Genomic DNA, 26,586 nt, shown 5'->3' with positions numbered 1-26,586 from the left:
TTTTCAACTCGGCAGCCAAGGAGCACGTGCACCGGGTCTTCCGCCTCCTGGGGCAACGACTTCGGGTAGCGGTTCCTCCAAGCTTATAACAAATTGAAGATAGGCAGACTTCAATTCCCAGAATTCCCCAGCCAGCTATGGGGACGCTGGCTGGGGAATCTTGGGAGTTGAAGTCCATAGACTTTCAAAGTTGTCAAAAGCTGAGAAATGCTGTCTGTCACTGATCCTCTGTGCTCCTCTCCCGCTACGGAGGAGGAGGATCCGCCGCTGACGGCCCCGTGCCATCCAACGCGGGGCTCCGTGGGAGCGAGAGCAGAGGCAGCGCTTTCCCCCACTTTAGTCGTCTTTGCCGTCCTTTTATGGCATTCTGGCTCATGGTGAATGAAGGTACTGTAGTAGTGTCTTATATTTTCTCCCCACCTGCTTAAACTGCAAGAGCAAACCTTCGCGGGAGAAACACGGCGCTAGATTGACTTAGAAGGATGCGGTGAGGGAGCAGTTACTCATTAGCCATACCTGGTATCCAGGCAAAAAGTATACCCATGAGTACTCGCCCTATCTTTATGTAAAGTTAGTTCAAAAGTATCTTGCAAATGTGAAAGTACCGCTTTTATTCTCCCGAAAACTAGGAAGGGTCCTTTCTGAGATCCTTTCTGTATCTGTCCTCCCTCGGGTTCAAATTTCGTTTTTTCAGACTGTCCTCTTGGTTGCAGTTGTTCTTGTCTTCCAAAGTTATTCCTACACACTTAAACTGATTTGAAAGTTACGAAAGGAAAGGGAGTAATTAAAGCACTGAGTAGTAAAGATTGTGCCAGTGCTGTGCAGTGCAGCCAATAGGTTCTCAAACACAATTAAACATTTATTTTACACAGGTGGAAGTCAGTTAGTACCTGCTGTCTTAAAACTTTTTGAGGCCACAGCATTGGCACAAATTCTATATGGGGCACCAACAGGAATCCTTGCAAAGAAAGACTTGCTAGAAACCATACAAACCAAATTCCTGCGAGCTGTCTTAGCTGCACCCAAAATAACTCCTAATGCCCAATTAAGAATTGAGACAGGCATGCCTCAAACCAGGGAGTGACCCGAACAATTTGAGAACACGTATTTTATTATCCACTTTTAACATCAATAATTTTAAATTATATTTTAATGTCAGTGCTTTTAACATAGGGTAAAAAGTAATATGTATTGCTGGTCTTTGACCGTAATAAGGATTTATACTTAAAAAAAATATTATACTTAAGGGTGGAATAAGGAAAGAGGAACAGATTGATTACATGTCCAGAATGACAAAATACAGCCGAACAGAATTTACCATAATTAATAAAAGTAGCCTGCATTCATCCATTTAATGTTTTTCTCCTAAAGTTACTTGAAAAATTATAGAAAGTATTAACTTTGTAATAAGCCATTTTGGTGTAGTGATTAAGACATCAGACTAGAAACAGGGAGATTGTGAGCTATGATCCCATACTGGTACAAATCACCTGGGTAATCTTGGGCCACTCACTTTTTCTTAGCCCTATGAAGGAAGAAATGGCTAATCACTTCTGAAAAATCTTCCTAGTAAAACTGCAGGAACTTGTCTAGGCAGTCTCTGAGAATTGGAAAAACTTCATTAAAAGAAAAAAACGTCTGGATCCTATATCAAAGCTTTTCTGAATTGCATTTAGCATTTGATCACAATATATCCCATTGTGAAAATCAGAAATCCCAGACAGAACTCCAATCCTTTCTTATTTTATGTTACTTGTATTTATTTTTAGACATTTATAATTGAAACCTATCTTTAGTATAAAACATGAAGCATACAAATCAATATTTGCTGGTTCAGGTTACTACCAGAAAATCTTATGTAATATTATTAACAAATAATATTTTTAAAGAACCTTTAAACCTTTTTAAAGAACCTAGCTAAAACAATTAAAGTGTTATTCAAAACAGCTTATATTTTTAGTCCCTTTTTTCACTATGTTACTTGATTTTTGTTACTAAAGCTTGCAGACTCTCTGCATTTTTAGCTATTGGGTTAGTGTCATTATCATAGTGCAGGTTTTGATGTTTCTTCCTCCAGTTTTAAAACCACACTCCCAAGATCCAAAACTGTTGGATCTTCCAGTCAGCTTCTCTTAATATATATTCTGCATATAGGCTGAATATATGGTGAGCATGTATATCCTCGTGACATTCCTTTACCAACCTGGAGTCAGCCTATTTCACTATTTTGTCTATATAGTGACTTCCAAAGTTATATATACCATAAATTTCTCATAAGAACCAGATGTTCTAGGATTCAGATTTTTCTGAGCACTGTCAACAACTTAACAAGATCAGCTCAATCTTTCTATTATCAATGAAGAATATAGTGATTTATTTTTGGTGTTCATTGGCTTTCTCAATTTTCCAACTCATGTCTTTTGTTTAGCAATAACATATTGTGTTCACAGGTTTTTCTACAACCAGTTTGAACCTCTGGCATTCCCATTTCCATGTCTGGCTGTTTGATGATAATGTTTTCTATGAAGAAACTGCTTCATTTCATTTTCCTACAAATGTGGTAATACAGCTATATTTATCTGTTTAATCTTTCCAGCTTTGGCGTTCCAGTCTCCAGTCATAAGCAGTACATATTCCTTGTATGTTCTGTTGACTGGATTAATTAACTGACCCACCTCTCCCCTGCGCTTATTCTGGAAATAACATAACAATACTGTAACTTATGTAAAGAAGGAACTATGCTGCTTCCAATCCATTTAATTGCTAAAATCTGTTCCACTCAAGAAGCAATATCTAGTTGCCTATATCCTTACTATTTATATTTATATTGATTGTTTCCTGATTGCTTATTTGTACCCTATGACTATCATTAAGTGTTGCACCTCATGGTTATTATGTACCTTGCCTTTTTATGTACATTGAGAGTGTTCTGCCCCTGGCAATGAGGTTCTGCTCGGGCAGCCAATTAACTCCACGCTTAGGAATATCTTTCAGATCACGTTTATTGTCAGGCATCCTTAATAGCAAAACTTACAGTTCAGTGTTAAGAGTCTTCTGACTTTCCATGATCTGTCCCATCACGTAGTGTAAAAAGGCATTAGTTTCTCTAACCCATGCTGCTGGTGCAAAGCTGCTTCTGGTAGAACCGAAGGCAATTCAGTGAATGCCCAGTAATATATCAATTTCCCGGGCACAGTACCTCACTGCCCAATCAGGGAGCACAGATGTGGTCACATGTTATGGGACTACATTTCCCATAAGGTAGTTACGTTTCCCATGAGATAGTTTCTTAAAGGAGACAGCTTTTAATTCCTATATTAGCTATATACTGTTGGGACAGCACAGAGAGCCTATGCACCAAAGACAAATTCCTTGTGTGTCCAATCACACCTGGCCAATAAAGAATTCTATTTTAGTGAAGCCGCTAAATTATATTGATGCAGAATATTTAAGAAATTGTAGCTGACAACAGGAAAAAGGTCACAAAGAAAAAATTAGTTAAGCTTTTGAGCATTGCAGAACAACCTAATTTTCCTTGGTATCTTGATCTTATAGAATGTGCCACATGGGGATGGCATCCTATTAAGGGCTTCCTGGAACACAAGAAAGGGAAGAAAACAGTGCTGATTCATCGAGAGAAAGATCATAGAGGAGGAGAAAGTAGAAAATATATTGAAAGACTAAGTGGAGGAGGAAAAGCTATAAACATTTGTGTTAGTTCTAAACAGCATCTCATATTGGATATGCCTATCTCCTTGTATCAGCTGCAACCTGGCCAAACAACCTGACCAGGTTATTTCTTTTTTCTTCATTACAGGTAGTCTTTGACTTATAACCATTAATTTAATGTGTGATGTTAAAACGGCATTGAAAAAATTGACTTATAACCAGTCCTTGCACTTAAAATCAGTGCAGCATCCTTATGGTCAGGTACAGTAATCAATATTCAGGTGCTTGGAAACCAGCACATATATTTTATACAATAATAAAATAGCAGAGTTGGAAGGGATCTTTGAGGTCTTCTAGTCCAACCCCCTGCCTAGGCAGGAAACCCTATACCATTTCAGACAAATGGCTATCCAACATCTTCTTAAGCAAGTGTTGGGGCATTCACAACTTCTGGAGGCAAGCTGTTCCACTGATTAATTGTTCTAATGGTCAGGAAATTTCTACTCAGTTCTAAGTTGCTTCTCTCCTTGATTAGTTTCCACCCATTGCTTTTTGTCCTGCCTTCAAGTGCCTTGGAGAATAGTTGGACTCCCTCTTCTTTGTGGCAACCCCTGAGATATTGGAACACTGCTATCATGTCTCCCCTAGTCCTTCTTTCTATTAAACTAGACATACCCAGTTCCTGTTCATGTTTTAGTCTCCAGTCCCCTAATCATCTTTGTTGCTCTTCTCTGCACTCATCCTAGAGTCTCCACATCTTTTCTACATTGTGACGACCAAAACTGAATGCAGTATTCCAAGTGTGGCCTTACCAAGGCATTATAAAGTGGTATTAACACTTCACATGATCTTGATTCTATCCCTCTGTTTATGTAGCCTGGAACTGTGTTGGCTTTTTTGGCAGCTGCTGCACACTGCTAGTTCATATTTAAATGGTTGTCCACTAGGGCTCCAAGATCCCTCTCACAGTTACTACTATTGAGCAAGGTACCATTTATACTGTTCCTGTGCATTTCATTTTTGTTGCCTAAATGTAGAACCTTACACTTTTCACCATTGAATTTCATAATAATTTTATTAGATAGTGCCCAATGTTCAAGTTTGTCAAGATCCTTCTATATCTTAAGCCTATCTTCTGGAGTGTTGGTTATTTCTGCCAGTTTGCTGTCATCTGCAAATTTGATGAGTTCCCCATTTATTCTCTCATCCAAATCTTTGATGAAAATGTTGAAGAGTACTGGGCCTAAAACAGAGCCTTGGGGTACTCCATTGCATACTTCCCTCCATGTAGATGCAGTTCCATTGAGGACTACATGTTGAGTGCATTTGGTCAGCCAGTTACAAATTCATCTGGTGGTGATGCTGTCTAACCCACATTTTTTTACTTCATCTAGTAGTAGGTTATGGTCTACCTTATCAAATGCCTTACTGAAGTCCAAGTAAACTATATTGACGGCATACCTCTGGTCCACCAATTTTGTCATTTTGTCAAAGAATGCAATAAGTTTAGTCTGGCATGATCTGTTTTTGACAAACCCATGTTGGCTTTTGGCTATTACAAGTTCTAGGTTTCACTAATTCGTTGCTTGATTATCTTTTCCAGAATCTTTCCTGGTATTGAGGTCAATCTGATAGGTCTGTAGTTTTCTGGATCTATTTTCCCCCCTTTTTTGGAAGATGGGAACTACAGCAGCTCTTTTCCAGTCCTCCGGCAGTTCCTCAGTGCTCTAGGATCTCTGAAAGATATAGTTCAGTGGTTCTGAGATCGCATCTGCCAGTTTCTTCAGAACCCTGGGGTGTAATCCATCCAGTCCTGGTGATTTGAACTCATCTAGGGTAGACAGGTGCTCACTTACCATTTTCTTCCCTATTTCAATTTGTGTTCCTTATCTGATTTTTGTAGTGTTGTTTTTTGATATGTTGGACTGTTTTATCCCTTTGTGTAAAGACAGATGCAAAAAATGAGTTAAATAGTTCTGCTTTCTCCCTGTTGCTTGTTATCTTTTTGCCGCTTTCTCCCAGCAATGGACCAATTGTTTCCTTAACCTTTTTCTTGTTTTTAACATATTGGAAGAAGCTTTTTTTGTTATTTTTTACTTTTGTGGCAAGCCTTTCTTCATTGTGAGCCTTAGCTTTCCTCACTTCATCTTTACAGCCTCGGGTTAGTTAGTTATGTCCCCCTCTTTCCACTTTTTATACTCATCTTTTTTTTGTCTTTCAATTTGTCAGAGAGTTCTTTATGCAGCCATGCTGGTTTCTGTTGGGAGCTGTTTTGGGAGGTCTATGTATAGTATATAAAAGTCTGATCCCCAAATTTCTGTAGTTCTGCAATTTCTTTCTGAAACAACAGGTGGCACTCTGGATCCATGCATTAGGTCTAAGAAAGTTTAGTTTCTCCCTCCCCCTTTAATTGTTTGATGCATGCCATTTACCTAACGAAGAATTTAACCACGTGTCTTGGAACTATGCAGAGAAATTAAACACATACTGTACTATAATCATTCACTTTAGTTAGTTGAACTGCAAGGGGAGTATCTAAAGCACACTTACAAGATAAAAAAAAGTTCTCTTCAGACTGAGCCCTAAGTATTTTCCCTAAGTGCTGGGTAAGATGGAAGTAGATTTCTATTACTTTTTTCTATATTATTCCCCCCTCCCCCCCCTCCAGTCTATAGCCCTGGAATTTCCTGACAATCTCTATTATACAAGTGCAGGTGGTCCTCGAGTTATGAATGTAATGCCCATTCCATTCATACCTCAAGGATTTGTGGGAGTGAATCTTGTACTTTGAATAAGATCACTCTCTACTTTTGCCCATACATTCATTAATTTAATTGCTAATTCAATCACTTATTTAATGCATGGGCAAATGTGGGTTGTTAAGTGCACATGAGGTATCTCAGGGTGGGGGAGGCTATGGGGTTGCTAGTGATGGAACAGGCCTCAAAGGCCTTCCCAACCCACTGATACCCCATGCTTCCCAGTCCCTGCTGTGGTGCACTGATTTATGTTGCAAAGATCTGTGTCCTCTCTGCTGCAGTTTCTTTTGCTTTGAGGGAGAAAAGAGTCGATGCAAGCTCCTAGGCGTGAAAAGTGTTTATGGCATCTGTCTCCTACTCCTCCCCACCTCCCCTAACATCTATGAGCATTTCAAAATGTAGCAAATCCCTTCAACCTGAAATGCTCCATAGACACCTATGAGACTTTTGAAAACAGAGCAAATCCCTCAATTTTCAAAGCCCTCATAGGCATCTATGGGGCATTTCATAACAGCGAATCTCTCCATGAAGCTTCCAGTCTCGTCAGGTCTCTGTGAAAGGTGTCCTGATGATGGTGGAAAGGAGTTGGGAGATAGGAGCAGGTGACTGGCACCACAAAAACTTTTTGCTGACAATGTAAGTTTCTGGGATCCGTAATCTTGTGAGAGTTCAGGCACTCAGTTTCGCAAAAGAGGATGGCTACCTGAACTTGTGTGATATTATGGCACCCAGGAGTTTTTATCAACTTTCCTCTCCCTCAAAAGGAAATAAACCATTGCAGAGAGGAGACAGATCTTCTAAGGTAAGTGATTGTGATTCAGTGCAGGATGGGAGGAGGGAAACAGTTGTGGGGATATGTTGCAGACTTGCAGTCATTCTTAAGGATGAACAACTGTTGTGGTGCTGCAACATTCGTAATTCTGGGACTTGCACATAAATCCTAAGTGGACGCTTTATGTCGAAACTTCAAACGGGTGCTAAATGAATGCTTGTAACCCAATACTAATCTGTACTAATTGAGTCTTGAGCCTAGGTTTTGAGCCTAGCATCAGCGAGAAGCTACAGACAGACAAACAGACAGACAGACATAGTCTCTCCAGACAGACAGACATAGTCTCTCCAGTTACCAATTTCTCAATATTTAAAAAAATGTTATTAAAATCATATTGATGGGTTAATGTCCCTGGATGGAGGTGGCCTTTTAATTTCTCTCTATCTCCTTTTTTGCAACCTATGAGAATATTTTTGAAGGATAAAATAAAAGCACGTAACTTATTGAAGACTCAATAGATATTTTTTATTGCTTTTTTCTTTTAAAAAAAAGAATTATATTGTTGTTCCATGGAATGCCTTTAGGGGGAACTCTGTGGGATTGCAAAAAAGAAATTGTAATTCCTTCAGTTTGTGTGTTGCCACCAGGCCCTTAATGATTTATAAAATTGTACTGTTGAGGATCGAGAACAAAGAGTTCATTTTTGTGGAAAATATTTCTAGAACTTCAAGCAAACCTATTTCATTCATCCTCTCCTCTTTTCCTCCCCCGTCTCCCACCCAGTCAATATTATCCTCAATGCCTTCTGGGTAGTCTTTTAGAGATTCCATTTCTTTTTTTCTCTCCCTGCCATCTCTTTTTGTATGTATGTAGTTTGGGAATTTTCATAACCTGATATTTATGGGGTAATTCTATTTCATTCTCCCTTTGTTTCTGGATTAACTGTTTGGCTAAATAAATAATGTTTTGATTTGAAAACTGAAAATAGAAATGGAAATAGATGTCCTATCTATTCACAATTACCTTATTTAAAGACATTTAATTATCAAAATAATGTATTTGTTTCTCTTCATGTGTCAGTATCTTTAACATTATATTATAAGTAGAATAGTTAAAGGACCTGAAGTCGATGAAACAGTAAACTGCTCTATGTTTTTTCTAAATGTATTATTTCTGTGATATTTTTCCAAGCAGAAGACAATGGTTCAGGACAGATTTGTTCTCCATCCATTGATTGTATGTTGTGCTTTCCATAGAGATTGTGCATTTTCCACAATGTAAGATGTAGACAAGCCATTGTGGCAATATTATTAATGACATGACATCTCTTCTTGGCACCTGGATTACTTCAAGATGAATTTAAAAAGTGTAATTATTTTAATTGAATCTGCTCAAGAGCTGATAGTATGCTACATGTGTTGGAAGAAAAATTCAGATCCAGTTCCAAGATGGAAATAAAATGGAGGCTGACTAGAAAGAAAAATTCTGTTTATTGATGAACAGAATCAACACACACAGCATGCAGTTCTAGGAAAGCTGACAAAATGGAGTTGAGTGGATGTGTTTTATACTTCTGGATCCCTATGGGGGTCATGTAAGGGTCATAGCTGGCTCTATAGGCAAAAGGGGAAAAGCAAATTCTAGGTTGTTTAACCTAATCTTGTCAACCTTTGGCTTGTTGCTTATCTGCCTGACCCAGTGTTTCTGAAGTGATTACCAAATCTGCATTTCTAAAAGCTGGCCTCTTCAGTTTCTGCTTTCCCCAGAGAGACTGGGGCTGGGATGTGCTTCCCTTAATATTTTTTTCCATTTCTCCTTTAAGGGAAATATTCAATTCTGCCTTTTTAATATTCCACAAAATATTTCATTCTCTAGGAGGATGCATGGGTGCTGTCCAGGGGTGGGTTGCTCCCGGTTCTAACCAGTGCAGTAGAAGAGGTTCCTGAAATCTACCGTACATTTTAGAACCCCTTCATCCGGTGGGCAGTACCAGAATGCCTGCCCTAGCCTTCTCGCTCGCTTCCCCTGCCCGTTCCGTCGCCTCTCGTGAGCGGTAGCTTGCACAGTGCGGCCAACCGCCTAGGACCTCCCCAAAATTGCCTAGGAGTCATGGTCGCCAGCAAAGCATGGGGCCAGTGGGCAGTAGCTTGCACAGTGCTGCCAGCCTCCTAGGCAAGTTCAGGGTGTCCCTCCCAACTAGTTCCCTGCCTCCCTTCCTGGCAGAGTTTTCCAAGGTGTGGTTTCAAAAGCAGCCTCCCTTGTGCCCAGCTCCTGCTGAGCTTCGGAAAGGAGGAGAAGAGCCTTTCGGGAATGAGGAGGAGGAGGCATGCACGTGGGGCTGTGCCAGCTGGGCAACCGGTGGTAAGAAAGCACCTCACAGCTTTTGAAGGGAGGAGGGGAGAAGGGAAGGGAGAATGCAGAGTCACCTTTCAGGGACGCCGAAGTGGCGAGAAACCAGCTCCACTGCCAGAGTCGGCGGCTCCAGACAAGTGAGGCGGGAGCAGAAACCCAGGCGGTTTCCTGTGCTCCCCTTGCAAGGGAGTAGTAGGCATTGTTTTTGCATTCCTGCCTCCACCGGACTTCGACCGGGAGTTTACCAGCCATCTTAAAGAGAAATGGACGATCAGACCTGCGCAGCCCGAGCGATGTGGCTCTCTCCAGGTAAGTACCTACTCTCCTTCCTGCTGGTTTTTTGTCTCCGAGGGGCAAAAGACGGAGTGGAGCGCCCCGTTTAACAATGTTCAATAGGGGGAGGTAAGTGGCTCTCCTGTTCCTCTACCTCGTAGTGCACCCTTTAAAAAAAAAAACTTACCTGGCTAAGAGGTCAGTGCTTCACTTAGGGGAGTTCTGGGGATGATGGGTCTTATGGAGGCGGTGACCAGCTGCCCTCAGGAGGGCATGGAGATCAGTCTCTTTGCCTTTGTTGTGGTTTGACTAGGAATAGCAAGACTGGCTGAACTGTTAGGGGAGAAGAGTCTCTAAATAGTTACACTGGATAAACATGCATAGAGTTGTGTAGTTGCACCTTACTTGAAAAGTACAGGATACAAAGACGTGAAACCAGCTGGGTTTATTTCTAAGTAAGATTCGGTTTTCTGTGAATTGTGGAAATTGAGAAGATTTATTCTGAATGCCCCCAAATCTTGAGGCTTAAGTGAGGAAGTAATTATTATTTCTTTAAAGGTTGGGGGGGGGGGAAGAGGCAAACCTTCACTTTATTAAAAGCAAAGATAAGTTAGCAACCCTTGGCGAAGAGGAATATGAGTATGGTATGCTGTGTTGGTGGAATACCTTACAAAGCATTCCTATTTACTTGGATAAAACAGTACACCTTTGCTCTGGAAAAGGCAAGTCAGCTCAACTTGATTTAAGAAAAAAAGCCTATTGTTGGACTTCTAAGTGTTGAAAGATAGTGCCTGCTCTTTCCTTGAGCATACTGAAACAAACTTGAGTAGTTATGTGGATTTAATGTGATATTTTGCAATGACTGGGAAATCTCTCATGCAGTCTCTGAACAAGAAAAATGTATTTGCACGTTAATGGGGGAAACAGGTGGGTTAATTAAATCTTAAATTATTTTTGGCTTACTATACAGATAATTTAGTGCAAAGCCGTGAACAACAGTATTAGATTTCTGTAGTTTTATCTTCCTTGGTTGGTTTTGGGGAGAGTTATGGAAAGCTAAAACAAATGCTGTGTAACTAGGAAGCGTGAAACGTTCCTTTTGATTCATTGGAGAATTAAAACCAAACATTATTTCAAAGGAGAGAAGTTTAATAACCTACAACTTTCATCAAAACTGTTTCACATGCCCTTAAATCTTGGGAGGGTGGGGATGGAGTGACAATAGTGAACATCTAGGAAGTAGGGTAGTAGTGGAAAATATCTTAGAATAATATTGTGATGCAACTATTATAAATTGTTCAGCAATAATTTAACTAAAAGAATTGTGCATACTATATAAAAATTATTACTTCTTAGCAGGAAGTCCAATATTTTTTTCTTCGCATTTTCACATTTGGCTGACTTTTTCAGTAGTCCAACATACTATTCTTTTTTTATTGGTGATATATTTATTGGGTTTCAATCTCCCATCAGTTAAGAAGACAAGAACTGCAAAGCAGGTGGTTGTGCAAATATCATAAGTATTTTTGGAATGTATGTGTGATGCTACCATTGTGAATTTCTTGTTAAGAACACTTATCAAGTTTTAATATTATGACTAACTTATTTAGAGGGCAAGTGCTTGCTTGTTGCAGTAATGTACAAATGCCATAAGCAAAACACCTGTTTACTCAGAGGTATATATTCCTGCTTAAATTGCTTGATAGCAGTGTGCAGAAACTTTAAATTGTATAGCTCACAGCACTACAGAAACCTTATATAGCAGTCAGTGACTACTCTTGAGGGTCCACATTGGCTGTTTCTGCTTCCAAGGGATGCTTCTGAAATCTACTGGAACATAATAGGGATTTCTGCACTGAGAAGCAGAAGGTTGGACTCTTGCCTTTATGATGGGCTTTTGAGACACCGGAAAGCAGTGGGAACTTTTGCTACTTCTAAGTACTTCCAAATCCAATAAGAAATTGATTATCTTTCCTTGAGCCTCTTTATGCAGGGACAGGTGCTGAAAAATCATTCAAAGAAATGGAAACAGTGAGTAAGAGTGTGTGTGTGTGTGTGTGTGTGTTTGGGGGCTGCGGTTTCTGTTGTGTAGATTGGAATATAATTTATTGGCCCTAGATTTAGAGGGTGGAGGGAAGTTGCAGAAGCTGAAATGCAGTTGGGACAGGCTGGGGAATCCTATGTTTTCTCTCTTTTACATTTTCAGAGATTATATACAGTATAAAGAGTTAACAGTCGCGCCGACTGTACTTTATTATTATTTTTAAATAGTCCTTTATTAGTTATACATTTTTTAAAGGATAAAACATACAAATACAAATTCAGTTTTAAACATACAATCCCCCCCCCCCCCCGCGGTGACAGTCATTCACAGCCCAACTTTTTTTTCCTTCCTCATTGTTTAGTCTCTAAGCAACATCTTTTTGTTACAAAGTTCAGGGATCTATTACAATACCCATGTTCACTTTTAGTTCCCATTGTTAACAACTGCTATTTAACTTTCCCCGTTTTAAGTCCCTGCTGTTCTCCTTGTCGCCCACATATACCATAGGTTCCAGCTAAGATAATGTTCTGTTTCTCCTTTGTCCCTCAGCCAATCCGTCATTCTGTCCATTTCTGCACATTCATAGATCTTTTTAATTATGGCATCTTCTGGCGGTATGGTAGTGGATTTCCAAAATTGTGCATAAGTTATTCTTGCAGCCACAATTATATGTATATAATTGTAGATTTACTCATGTTTTCTGGTTGTATGCTTAGTAAAAAATTCTCGGGTTTCCATTCCATGCTTGCCCCAGTAACCTCTTTTAGCCATTTTTGAATCCGTCTCCAGTATTTCGTGGCCTCAGTGTAAGACCACCAAATATGGTAGAATGTGCCATCCCTTCTTCCACATTTCCAACACAGTGGAGATAACCCAGGAAACATTTTGGCTAACCTCGTTGGGGGGAGGTGCCATCTATAAGTCATCTTGTATATGTTTTCTTTAAATGCTGTAGATATTGTGAGTTTAATAGTCTTACTCCATAGATCCCACCATTTGCCCATTTCAATCTCATAACCAAAGTTTCTCTCCCATGTTATTAGAAGGCTTTTATCCATCTCTTCTTTAGCATCTTGACAGGTCAAAAACTGATAAATCTTCGATAACATTTTCTTATCTCCACCAAACAAAATCTTATCTAGCCCCTGAGGGTTTGGGTAGATCCCAAACCGTACCTTATCGCTTTTAAACCTATTTCTAATCTGTAAATATTCCCACCATTCCAGATTCCTGCCCTGCTGCTCTAATTCCATCTTTGTTTTCATGTTGCCATCTTCTGTCATAATGTCTTTATATGTTATGTTTCTTGTCCAATTAAATACACTGCCAATCAGCATGGAACCCTAAGATAGTATTTTTTCCTCATTTTTTCCCAGACCCCAATCAAAATCTTCCAAATATAATGTCCCATGAAGTACCTTTGGGGGGTATCTCTTTCTTGCCAGAGGGAGGCGTGCCATTCCTGGGGGAGGTCGTGTCCCTCTTTAGCCAATAGGCGCCTTCTACTCAACGTCACCCAATCCTTCACCCATGTCACAATTGCTGCATTATAATATGCTTCCCAGTTGGGTACTCCGAAGCCTCCCAGTTCTTTACATTTTTGCAACATTTGGGCTTTGATTTGTGCTTTCTTACCTTGCCATATAAATCAAGACACTATTGCCTCCAAGGATTAAAAATTTTTTTTGTCCAATTTAGTTGGTGCCGTTTGAAACAAAAACAAAATTTTTGGTAGTATATGTGTCTTAACTGTCGCAATCCTGCCCATCAAAGATAGTTGTTTACCACTCCAGTTAGTCATGTCCTTAGATACCTGTTGTAGTAATTTCATATAGTTATCTACTTTGATAGAAGAACATCTCTCCGTGAGCCAAATTCCCAAGTATTGTATTTTATGGGCCATGTTAATCCCTAGCAGGCTTTGTACTTCCCTTTTCTGGTTCAAAGTCATATTCTTAATTAACAGTCTTGTCTTCTCTTTATTTATACTCCTCAATTTTTCGTAGAAGTTGTATCCCAGAAGCCATAGGATCCTCCAGAATAAAAACAAGATCATCGGCAAAAGCCTGGACCTTGAATTCCTGAGCTTTAGCTCGTAACCCTTTAATTTGTATATCACTCCTCACTATTCTTAGAAGGGGTTCTAATGTAAGGATAAACAGTAGGGGGGATAGTGGGCGTCCTTGTCTTGTGCCTTTACCAATCTCAATATCACCCGCCTCTTCTCCATTTACCAATAATGTCGCAGTTTATTGTACATAAATTGCCCGAACTGCATTTAAGAAGTTTTCTCCAAACTTCATATTTTCTAATTGTGACAACATAAACTTCCAATTTACCTGATCAAAAGCCTTTTGTGCGTCGAGAAACATAAAGGCCACTTGTTTATCCGGCCGGGCTTCATAATATTCTAAGGCATCCAAAATAATTCTAACATTATCTTTCAATTGCCTTGACGGCAAGAAGCCATTCTGATCAGGGTGTATAAATTTACTAAGGAAGAATTTAAGTCTATCCGCCAGCATAGCTGCAAAGATTTTATAATCCACATTCAAAAGTGAAATGGGCCTATAGTTTTTAATTTGGGTACGGTCAGCTCCAGCATTGGGCAAAAGGGTTATATAGGCCTCAGCCCATGATTTCGGTGCGATAGAATCCGTCAAGACAGCATTAAATATTACTATCATCTCTTGTGCTAAGATTTCCAAAAAAGTTTTATAGATTTCAACTGGCAAACCATCCATGCCAGGAGTTGCAGGGCACCGACTGTACTTTATGTTTGTGTACACAAAACAAAGAACAGGTAGTTCAGCACATGACAGCCTGTCAATCTGAAAATACTCTGAAACAAATAGGTATTGTTTCTGATGCACATAATTCCAATCCAAGTAGTTTCCTCTCTACACACACAGTATATTGTATATTATAGTCTACAAAGTGGTTTAAACAACAAAGACAAGGGTGAGAGAGCACACTGTTCTGCAAATAATCTTACTAGCCTTTTGTATGTATAATGGTATTAGTAGTAGCACAAAAGAAATTATACTTACAGACTGCATTTTCCTGTAGATTGTGGTAGGAATTTATTTTTTAAGCAACAGGGCAGAACCTGTTCATATTAATAAGTAGAAAATCTGTTGGACATCAAACTTATTTTAAAAGTCTCATTATGTAGAACTCTTTTTAGTAGTCTGGATTATGGAAGAATTGCAGGAAAATATTAGTAATGCATATAATACCGAAACAAGCTAAAATAGGGGTGGTGGTGGTGAATCAACTTCTTATTTATTGCCCATGTTTTGTTACAAACAACTCTAACTGCTGCTTGTTTTTTTTTAGCAATGATTATATTGAATATGATATTAATATATAAAGCATGTGATCTGGTTCCAGGATCAGAGCTAGTCAACATTTGAATGGCCTGAAGGTGTGTTAACATTCAAGGAAGCTAAAGCTGCAATCTAGGAAAGGCAGTTATTGGCCCTCTAAGTACTTGAAAAATAGACCACCTGTGAACCATGTGTAAAACCACCCTGATCGCTGTATAGAAGAAAGTATGAAATAGACCTGTATAAATCATTTGGTGGGATTTCAAAGCATTGGAAAGTTGTAGGAGTACTTTGGAACATCTGCTTCATTGACCGGATCTGAAGGAGTGTTCAGAGCCCTGTAAAATAACTTGCCTAGCTTTAGTACAAATGCTAGGACTGGATGGTATTTTTGATTCTGTTCCAAACAAGTACTGAAGAGAATACAAGACTGCAGATATAGTAGCCACCCACAACTCTTCAAAGTAAATATTTCATGAATCCAGGAAAAAGGTGCTGCTGCTTTAAAAAGTACCAAGTAGATGCTGTGGGCTTTACATTCCTATATATTAAAAAACAGTGCATAGCCCTAACAAACATTATTTAATGGATTTAAGTTGTTGCCACTGCTTTGAAGTTAAATTTAAATGTATGGATGCCTTTTTCTTTTTTGTGTAATTTATACCTCTATCTTGACTGGGAATGCTGACATCATTTTGGCCACTCCCTCTCGGTACCAAGACTGCCAAGTCACTCCTTCCCAGTCACATGACTGCCAAGCCACTCCCACTCGGTCACATGACCAGCAAGCCACTCCCACAAAGCAGGCCACATCTACAGAAGAGGTTCTAAAATTTTTTGAAAGCACCACTAGTACTGCCTTTCTACACATGCTGTTTTGCTTCAGTTTCATTTATTTGTAGGAATATGAAAACATAGGGTTAAGAACCATGGTGATCCAGTGGTTAGAATGCAGCCTTGCAAGCTAACTCTGCCTACTACCAGGAATTCGACTGTCAAGATACTGAGGATTTAATAGCTGCCAGCTGATAAAATGTTGTAAGCTGTAATCAGTAAACTGATACCAATGTAAAGCAAGGCTGATGCAATGACGCTGATTCCTTGCAGCTATGTTATAAACCTTTTAAGACTCTGACGGGAGATCCAAACAAGTTTATATATATAGGTGGCTATTAGAGGGTGTTTCTCTCAGCATGTCTTTCATTTCTCTCCTTGTGTTCGTAGCTGGTAAGGGATTTATCTCTGCATGTATATGTTTGTATATATTTTGTATATAAACCACTATTAATTTTCCAAGGCTCTGTATGCTGTGTGTTGTGTTTTTGCTCCTGGGATTTGTCTCATAATAATAGTCATGCTGCCAAAACTCTTGACATCGACCCTGACTGGTTCAAGGTTGACTCAATCTTCCATCCTACTGAGGTTGGTAAAATGAGGACCAGATTGTTGGGGGCAATATGGTAACGTTGTTAACTACCCAGAGAGTGCCGTGAAGAACTGTGGAGTGATATATGAATCTGTGGATATGTTGATATAAGTTTAATATAAGTCATAGCTAATCTCTATGGAATTAAATAAAATTGACAGCTTGCTGACGTGCATGAACTTTTGAATAAAACAAATAAATTATTTAATATCTATATGCAGATCCTGCATTCCAAAAACTGAGTTTAACTCCTGGGGACTATAAAGACACTGTTTTCTTCAGGGACTATGGAAATGGATGTCCATTACCCCATCAAATAATTTGCTTTTATTTTTCAGTGTATAGTACAGTGTTTTTCAACCACTGTGCTGCGGCACACTAGTGTGCCGTGACATAGTGTACGGTGTGCCGTGGGAAAATTACTTTATATATAGTCAATATAGGCACAGAGTTAAATTTTTTTAACATTTTCTAATGGTGGTGTGCCTCATGATTTTTTTCATGAAAAAAGTGTGCCTTTGCACAAAAAAGTTTGAAAAACACTGCTATAGTATATAGTCTAGCTTTGGAATATCCCCTGGTCTCCTATCCAGGCTGTCTTTGTTTAGCTTTGTCAGGATTAGTAAAGATATGATTGTGTCATAATTTTCCCAGATTGATTCATTTGCAAGATAGTTCTCTAGTTAGATCTAATAATGAAATAATGCATCTGAGAACAAATCTACTCTTATTTTGAAAAAATTCTGTGAGATCAGAGAATTAATGCATTCCGAAAAATGATAAGGTATAAATATCTTAGACTATGTCACTTCAGTGTTATGGGTGCTTTTAACAGTTCCTTTTACTTATGAAGTTAACATACTAAGAATACAATATTTCAAGTGTATTATTATGTTAAATTTTCCATGGGCAGGAAATTTTTAATGCAAGGAACTTTACAATTTTTACATCGTATTTTAATATGGTAAACTACCCAGAATAACCTGATGTCAGTTGAGTGCCGTATAAATTAGTTTAATAAATAAAGAAATTTTATACATGTGTTCTAAAATGCATTCCATGTTGTGGATCCCTGATAAATCCTTTGTTAAAGTAAAAAAAAATATTTTGTTTTATTCATCTATGTTTGGATGGATTTAAACAGGAAATATTTTTTCCTGTAGTTTTGCTTATAAGAAAACTCTAAATATAGTGGGAAATACAGTCATATACACTTAAGAGCAAAGGCAAATCTTACTACCTTTTAAAGTTTAATAGGCAACAAAAAGAGTTAGAAAGTAAATATTAAGTGCAGAATATCAATAGATATACTAAAGCAAGGAACTTTACTCATCAGTGGTTTCTTTTGGAACACTGGACATGCTTTATTTCAATTTTTTCACAATTTATTTAAACATCTCACATATACAAAATAGGTACAATTTTTTGTTGTTGAGAAATGATGATTCCTTTTTGGCCCATTGTAGAGAAGAAAATGAGATTTAAAAGCATGGACATTTGATGTTGAAGAAGAAAATGAAGATGGGGTGTGGGAAGATATGATCCACATGCTTAATCTGATGGTGAGATGGGGCATTCTGAAGTTATTCTCAGACAGATTGCAAATAAACAATACAACTTAATACAGAAAGGCAGGGATTGATTTTTTTTGTTTTGTTTTATTTCCCCAAATGACTAGCACCATTAAATTTCAAGTATTGTAATATACTCTGTAATATTGAATCAGCACCTTTCTACTATGAATGGGTCCAAAAGCACCTCAGAACATATGTATAAGGATGTGGATCACACTTGGCTTAAAAGTGTATGAGGTAGTTCAAACCTTTGGAAGTTGTGGTTTTAAACTTCCTCTGTGGAAGATATTCAAAGGCCACAAATGGTGCAAACTTTCAGGAATGTTTTTATTTGGTTTTTTTTAATATTTTTGGTTTTTTTTTTTTTTACACAAAGGCTGACATTTTCCACAACATGGTGACAAAATCTTGAAAAACTTCTGATTCCTTTTGGGGCTGTATTAAATTGCATTGAACAATGTTCCCAAAAAAATCCTTTTCCTTCTTTTTCGCCAAAAGTTTAAGCAAGTAGATGAACAGAAGAATGGAAGGAGTCAGCTTTCAGTATAAAAAAGAAATGGCAAAGAGAGAATTTTTTTTGTTTTGATTTTAAGTTAGTTTTAGTTCATTCATTTGAAACAGACGGGGCCAACGTCCAAACGGAATTCTTGGTCAGCGCCACCAATGTCCAAAGGTGCAATGTCAAGGAAGGGCAAACGAGAAGGCTTGTTTGTTCTGTATTCAATCACTGTTTTGCCCCATTCGTTGGTCTTTCTCTGCAAGATAATGATAGTGAATAATTAACATTATTAGGGAACCCACTCATCTGCTGTTATTAGAAATCAGTAAAGGCTTCTATGACACAATCCCTTGCACCCAATTATGTTTCCATACACTCACTCTTCTGGAGACCTCAACCTCTAGCCCAAATATGTCCCTTCTCACTGTTCCCCTTATAGTCCCATTCCTGGCCTTTTGTCATTCCTCTGATGACCTTTCAATTTCCAGTGGTTTGGGAGCCACCAGCCTTTCTTGATGTTCTGGAGCTGCGTTCTCAAAGGGAGGAGCAGAACCAAAGTGGTCTTCAGTGATTAAAAGCTGAATTTAAGGCCTACTTTTCTATAAAGACCATCAATAAAATTATAATCATTTATGAGCAGGAAGTAATGTAGAACTTACAGAGCAGCCATCTTCAATAACAGTGAAAGTAAACCGGGAATTGCCTTCAGCTCGGAATTCAACATCGTTGGATCCCTGCAGCACCACAGCCTTCTTAAGGTTGCCAGTTTCCTCATCCATATAAGCAATGCTGTTCTTGCAGTGGTAAGTAATGTTCTGGGAAGCATGGTTAGCCAGTAGCCTCAGGAAAGCAAGTTGGGTAGCCATGTCCTTGGTAGACATACCGTCCTTATTATATTCAAACTGGGGAAAAAAAATGAAATCAGGGAAATAAACTTATGGCATACTCTGTGCTTAAATGGCACACATGGTTGTGTGAAAGTTTAAAAAATGGGGGGAGGGGGGAAGAAATAATTTTAATTATAGAACCAAAAATAATCACAACTAGTCTAGGAAGTAATTAACTGCTTCCTAGACAGAAACTGAATTCCAATGATCTCAACTTTTATCCTATCCAGAAATAGGTTATTTGTTATAACTTTACTAATCATTCCAAAGAGATAATCCGTGTATTTATGAATAATACGAATGGCACATGAAGAGAGAATATCTCCTTCCAGAACTTTCTAATCTTTCCTGAAGCTATTTTTTTATTAATGTAAAAGCAAGATAAAGATAAAGGTAAAGGTTTCTCTCGCACACATGTGCTAGTCATTCCCAACTCTAGGGGGCGGTACTCATCTCCGTTTCAAAGCCAAAGCACGTCTAAAGAGGTCTCCATGGTCATGCTAAAGGCGCATGGAGTGCTGTTACCTTCCTACCATTTTTCTACTTTCATTTTTTATATGCTTTTGAACTGTTGGGGCTGGCAGAAGCTGGGACAAGTAACTATGAGCTCAGTTGGTTACGTGGTGCTAGATATTTGAACTGCCGAATTGCCAACCTTTCTGATAGACAAGGTTCGGGTCTTAGCCACTGAGCCACAGCATCCCATAAGAGCAATGTACCTCATCACAAACTGAGGTTAATGGATTCAATCGGGACACACAGTTCTAGGAGCTAACTAGTTTAGACAGTTTTAAACAAGACTTGAGGGACAGATGGGTTTTTCCCAATCTGGCACCTTATATTTGTTAGATTATGATTCAAAATTCCCAAAAGCATGCTTTTCGCATAAACTGGCTCAGGGTAGGCACGGGATTGCTTAAGGTAATTATACTTTATTTTACTAATTTATTTTGTGTCGTATATGTGTGTGTGTGTGTGTGTGTGTGTGTGTGTGTGTGTGTGTTTGATTATGAAAGTTTTGTTGCTTATGTAGCTAGCATGGCAGTAACTTTCATGAGAGCAATATCAACAGAAATATGATGTTTGTAAGCTACAGGCTTTTAAAGGGGAGGGGAATGGAGCTGCAAGACAACAAACAAGTGGATAAGTTACACATTATATGTAGATTAATTTAACATAAAGAATATAAAGTATAGGTTAAAATATTTCCTCCCATAGCTATACAGAACAAACCCTACCTGGGCACCACCATTGATGGTTTCTCCAAACCAAACAAGTCTCTTCTCATCAGGTTTCTTGCCACTGTACCAGTTCTTGGCTGGGAAATTTCCAGGATTAGCAGAGATACAACTCTCACCAGTGGAGAAATCACAATATGCATTAATAGCATCCATTGTGCAGCCTTGATTAGGATCGATCCAGTAGAAACCTATCACAAAACAGAAAATGATTTGACACCTATCAGAGATTAATACAGTATATACTTCAACTGTTGGAATAGCACTCCTGAAATCCTAGCATAAGGTAATATTCACTTAGTTATTTGTCTCTGATTATAACTTTACATTTGATTAATACCAATGTCTAAAAATAAGGAGGGAACCTGAGAATATAGATCTGTTGATTAGCATTTGCTTGAATATAATATGTTGTACAATTTTAACATATAAAGGTTTATAAGGTGCTACTTGAGATACTATGGAGATCCAGGCTAACTACATAATCTAGATTATGGAGAAAGAACTGCTTTATAAATTTTAGTAGAAACTCATTACTTTAAAAATAATAAATATGAAAACAATGCATTAAAAAAACCTTACTCTGGGTGAACTAAATGTGTTTATCAATGAAATCCTTAGAAGCCAAGTTGATATTGGAAAGCACTACTTTCAGGAGAGACATTTGAATATACGGATAGAAAAACACAATTGTCCAATGTCTGCTTTTTATACACGTTCAGTGAGTGAATTTATGGTTGTTTTGTTCTTGTTATGAAATGGGAAATTGTCATTCATATGTGTTATTTATACCAAGGATGGAATACACTAGGTTAAATGGCACAAAAAGATTTCCACTGAAAATATTATACGTAGAGGTTTACTGCTTTGAATAAATATCCAGTTGCATTACTGATTCCAGTGGTATTTATACTAAGCTATGATAATGTCTGAATAACATATGCATCATTACATCATGATTCATCATGATAGTTTGATAACTAAGACTATATTGATGCATTTTGTGAGTAGGCAAGTTACATCTTTTGTGTGATTACTGTAAAAATTAACAATGCAACTAGTTATTTTATATTGACTATTTGATGCTAACATACCATTTTTCCAATCAGGGTGGCTGAGTTTTAAGTCACGGCAAGTGCGAGCTGGATTCTTCCTAGAGCCTTCTGGGGTCAGGAGGGTCTCAATCTGGTTGTTCAGGCTTTTCAGAGTGGCATCAACTTCATAATCCTTGGGTCTAAGAGATGGCTGATCTGCACGATAGTATTCCATGTCATAGCCAATTTCATAAGCACCACCATTGGGACCAGGTGGGCCAGGAAGACCAGGTGGTCCTGGTGGACCCTAAAATGTACATTTGGAAAAAATAAAATTAGCTTGTTGAAACTCAGTTCACCATGGTCATATGCATAAGGTCCTATCTCAAGACTATCTGAATGGCTTAAATATAATCAGGACTATAAGCTTTGGATAGAAAGATATATAAATTGAATGAGTAATAAATATAACAATACATCTATTCCTGCCCAATTTCAGAAATGGTTAGTGTTAATTAAATTGGAGAAGAATGCTATGAATTTACAATGAACCTATATATTCTTAATGGAATGTTTACTAATCAGAGAGTAAGTTCTTTATCTAACAAAGAATTTGGAATAAATTCTTTATTCTTTATTTATTTATTTTACAGCAACAGGAAGAATGTCTTCAGTGAAGGCTGTCTTATGTGACTTAATTTAAAATGCTGATTTAAATACTTGTAATGGCAGCTATCTAGCTAGTGACATATATCACTAGCATTGTTCTGATGCTTCAATTAAGAATATTTAGAAATCAACCTTTATGCTTATGGCATAAAGCAATCTTCCCCTTCTTGCTATCCTCCAAATGTGTTGGGGCCACAGTTCTTAAAATTCTCTCTTAAACTTCTTGGAGCTGAAATATACTAAGAACCTAGTCACATATATATTCATATATATATTCATATTCATGTTCATGTTCATGTTCATATTCATATTCATATATATATATAGTTCTGGATCCCGCTGCAACCGGTATGCTGCGACGGGGCCGGGCGTCCACCATGTGCATGCACACTGCGCTCGCATGTGCACCCACAACCCGCGATGCTCCAGCTGCTCGTCAGAGTGTCATGCAGGCCCTATATGCTGCGTTTGCATGCACAAATGGCCCGCTTGGGTCAAATACAGCTCAGGAACGCGGACAGGCAGGTGGGCCCTCTGAACACCATACCGGAACAGTGCCTGCTGCTCCCAGCAGGCACAGATATGCCTGTACTGGGGCGTACCGCCTGCAACCCACCACTGAACCTAATCCCAGTGAAATGTGTAGAGGAATGAGATTGCAAACTTATATACGTTTATCTGGGAGTCAGGTTTAATGAATGAAGTGAAGTTTAACTTTGGAAGAACCATGCAGGATCATCTGCTGTTCATTTTTTTTAAAAAGTTTTTGTTACACTAACAATCCTTCAGACTTAGACTTACAGATGGTCCTTGGCTACCATGAGATCCACGCAAACCAGCAGGACCAACAGGTCCAGGCAGACCATTGCGACCATCTTTTCCAGCAGGGCCAGAAGGACCGGAAGGACCCTAAAACAGGAACAAAGAACAAAGCCATCAGTATACTTCTGATGCAAGTAAACAGTAAAAATGTGAGACAATATGCCTGTTGATCCAAAAGGATATTTCAATATTCCACACAAAGGACATTCATATAAACTTACCCTTGGGCCGGCGGGACCATTAACACCAGGGGAACCTTGTTCGCCATGATGACCCTATTAATATGAGACAAAATACGAAATTGTAATTTCCTACTGTCTTCTTGCAGAGTTTTGTCTATAACTGATGGATTCTAAAATTGGGGAAAAATTACAATCATTTTGACCAAGAATTTCTTTGACTGGGAAATTGGGTACTGAGATATGAATACCACTGAGCATATACAGCTTCTCCCTTCCTCAACATGAAAAGATGGTGGGAACAGGATTTCTAATAGAGCAGTTTGCTTCTCAGTGGGCTTGACTGAATTGACAGCACCTATACATCCCTAAGGTCCTAGGAAACTAAAGAATCTTGGATAAACTTGTTGATCTATATGGATCCAATGATCTGGGTTAATAGCTTAATTCTAGCTTAAAATTAATAGCTTAATTTTCAATCGCTATACTGAGCCATGAGGAGTCACCTTGACATTCCTGTATATCCTGATAATACAATATTCTTGTATCTTATTGTAAATATGTGAACACAAACCAGTGTTTCAGTATCATTCTGAAATGGCAAGCTTGCCCATTTCTTCTTCCCCAGAGCACCTACACCTGTTCTAAAGAATGGATTTGTTTCTGTTTAGGACATAGTTCAGATAATTGTACTCACAGAAATACCGGGCAGTCCCTGAAGTCCATTATGTCCTTTGAAACCTGGCAAGCCTCTGGCACCCTTGTCACCAGCAACACCCTTCTCACCACGTACACCTTGTGCGCCCTAATAAATAGAGTGATAAATAGAGAAAAGTTACAAATGGAAGTTTTGTACTCTAGAAAGCTTGGAAGAAGTTTCAGATACACCACCTTTGTCCAAGAGCAATCCCATTAACCAAGAACTAAAATGCATGTAGATTCTTTCAATTTGGAAACCTCTCTACACCTTAATACAAGTGAGGTAACCAAAGCAAGAAAGTTTAAAAAGGAGTAGTGGCAGCCCACCATTTATTATTCTTGCCGTCACATCTCTTTTTGGTTGGGAAGACATGATACATTATCCCTAAACTACCCAAGGACACCATCATATTGCAAACATGCATATAATTGCCAGCCCATTTGATGTCTGGCATACAATTAAGTTTCCTATGTTGTCTTTTGATCTGGAGAGTGAAATGGCTTGGACCATCCTTGCCTGCATATCCACATTTTCTATTTACTCATTCATTTCTTAATCAGTTAGGCATCCCTCTGAATTATTTCCAAAACTTATGCCTTCATTTCTAGTCCAAAAGAGAGTATCTTCTTAAAAATACTTGACATGCATACAGTTTTTTAAAAAAAACCAACAGCTATTCAATAATTAAAATTATACTCACAGCAGGACCTCTTGAACCAGCGGGACCGCTGGGGCCAGTAACTCCAGCAGGACCCTGAAATGATAACACAGTGGAACCGTTGCTTATGGGCCATAAAAATAATGTATAAAGTGAATGTAATATAGGGAAGAAAATAGTAAGTGAGCACCTGTCTACCCTGGACGAGTTCAAATCACCAGGACTGGATAGATTACACTCCAGAGTTCTGAAGGAACTGGCAGATCTCAGAACCACTGAACTATATCTTTCAGAGATCCTGGAGCACTGGTGAACTGCCAGAGGACTGGAAAAGAGCTGATGTGGTTCCCATTTGGATAGCCAGTTGTCTGAAATGGTATAGGGTTTTCTGCCTAGGCAGGGGGTTGGACTAGAAGACCTCCAAGGTCCCTTCCAACTCTGCTATTGTATTGTATTGTATTGTAATAATTTTGTACATTTCAGTTAAGTAAGACAACAGATACAGATGTCTTTCATTGGAAGTAGGATGAGAAGATAGGACTATTGGATAGAAGATGGATGAAATCCAAGTATTGTCATTATAATCTTTATCAATTTATCTCTTTTACCTTTTTTGCTGTCTTTTTACAAGGCATACATAGGACAAAGATGAATAGGACAAGAAAATCCTGCTGATGATGTTACCTAGTCTCCTAACGAAATGTTCAGAAACTAAATTGAAACAAGCTTGAAGAGCAAACCACTGCCAGAATTTATCTCTTTCCCTATAAATTGATGGAACTTCAGGAGTTCCTCATGGATTTATGGTTCTTCAAGATTAAAAAAAAGTATTAATCCTCCTAGTAACAAACTCATCTGGAGAAAGTTCTGACAGGGTTGTAGCAATAGCAATAGCAGTTAGACTTATATACCGCTTCATAGGGTTTTCAGCCCTCTCTAAGCGGTTTACAGAGTCAGCACATTGCCCCCAACAATCCGGATCCTCATTTTACCCACCTCGGAAGGATGGAAGGCTGAGTCAACCCTGAGCCAGTGAGATTTGAACAGCCGAACTGCAGAACTGCAGTCAGCTGAAGTAGCCTGCAGTGCTGCATTTAACCACTGCACCACCTCGGCTCTTTGCTTGTAGCCAAGCAAGAGACAGGGACCACTATGTTCAGGGGAACTATATGCTGAAGTGCAAATAAACTTTAGGACAGGGGTCTCCAAGCATGGCAACGTTAAGACTTGTGGACTTCCATTCATAGAATAGGAGTTGGAAGTCTGCAAGTCTTAAAATTGCCAAGGTTGGAGTCTCCTGCTTTAGGACAATTGTTCCTTATTTACTCTAGGTATTAAGCTGAGCAAGATAATTGCTTCAACAGGTGTTTGAGATTTTTTTACATTATCTTACTACCAAACATATTTTGGGGCAATCCAAGTGGCTCTTGTTCCTAGCCTTTCTGGCTTGACAAAATCTTAAAAGGTGTGCTAAAGAGTTTAGCAGAGGGTCTTGATATATCTGACACAATTAGAAGCATTTTGATGTTTTCACAATGGTTTAAAGTTACATACACGTTCACCACGATTTCCAGATTTGCCAACAGGACCAACAGAGCCATGAGGACCAGGAGCACCAAGAGCACCAGCAGGACCAGTGTTGCCAGGAGCACCACGTTCACCCTAACAAGAACAAGCAAGAAAATAGTTTGATTTAGATGTA

General features: G+C 38.6%; 1 protein-coding gene and 1 long non-coding RNA gene across 3 annotated transcripts in view; one reads left to right on the top strand and one right to left on the bottom strand.

The window, feature by feature from the left end:
• The first annotated feature begins 110 nt into the window (after positions 1-110).
• Positions 111-26,542, top strand: LOC106541914 (uncharacterized). 2 transcript variants are annotated; one of them, XR_015696335.1, is made up of 3 exons: positions 111-387; positions 2,451-2,557; positions 26,459-26,542. It is a non-coding gene; the product is annotated as an uncharacterized LOC106541914 (long non-coding RNA). The 2 variants fall into 2 exon arrangements; XR_001313014.2 differs by lacking the exon at positions 26,459-26,542 and adding an exon at positions 3,818-4,414 and having other exon boundaries at positions 2,451-2,560.
• Positions 18,074-26,586, bottom strand: part of COL1A2 (collagen type I alpha 2 chain) — a 49,604-nt gene continuing 41,091 nt past the window's right edge. Inside the window, exons 42-50 of the mRNA XM_014057490.2 lie at positions 26,439-26,546; positions 24,927-24,980; positions 24,224-24,331; positions 23,569-23,622; positions 23,327-23,434; positions 21,917-22,163; positions 20,823-21,013; positions 19,357-19,599; positions 18,074-18,953 (exon numbers count right to left, since the gene is read on the bottom strand). Of these exons, the coding sequence (XP_013912965.2) occupies positions 18,807-18,953; positions 19,357-19,599; positions 20,823-21,013; positions 21,917-22,163; positions 23,327-23,434; positions 23,569-23,622; positions 24,224-24,331; positions 24,927-24,980; positions 26,439-26,546 (1,260 nt within the window). The 3' untranslated portion in view covers positions 18,074-18,806. The remainder of the gene's footprint in view (positions 18,954-19,356; positions 19,600-20,822; positions 21,014-21,916; positions 22,164-23,326; positions 23,435-23,568; positions 23,623-24,223; positions 24,332-24,926; positions 24,981-26,438; positions 26,547-26,586) is intronic.

This window comes from Thamnophis sirtalis, unplaced genomic scaffold (assembly GCF_051295495.1).
Source record: "Thamnophis sirtalis isolate CommonGarterSnake01/CBP01778 unplaced genomic scaffold, rThaSir2_p1.2 scaffold_4, whole genome shotgun sequence".
NCBI lineage: Eukaryota > Metazoa > Chordata > Lepidosauria > Squamata > Natricidae > Thamnophis > Thamnophis sirtalis.
This window is presented reverse-complemented; position numbering and strand designations above follow the sequence as displayed.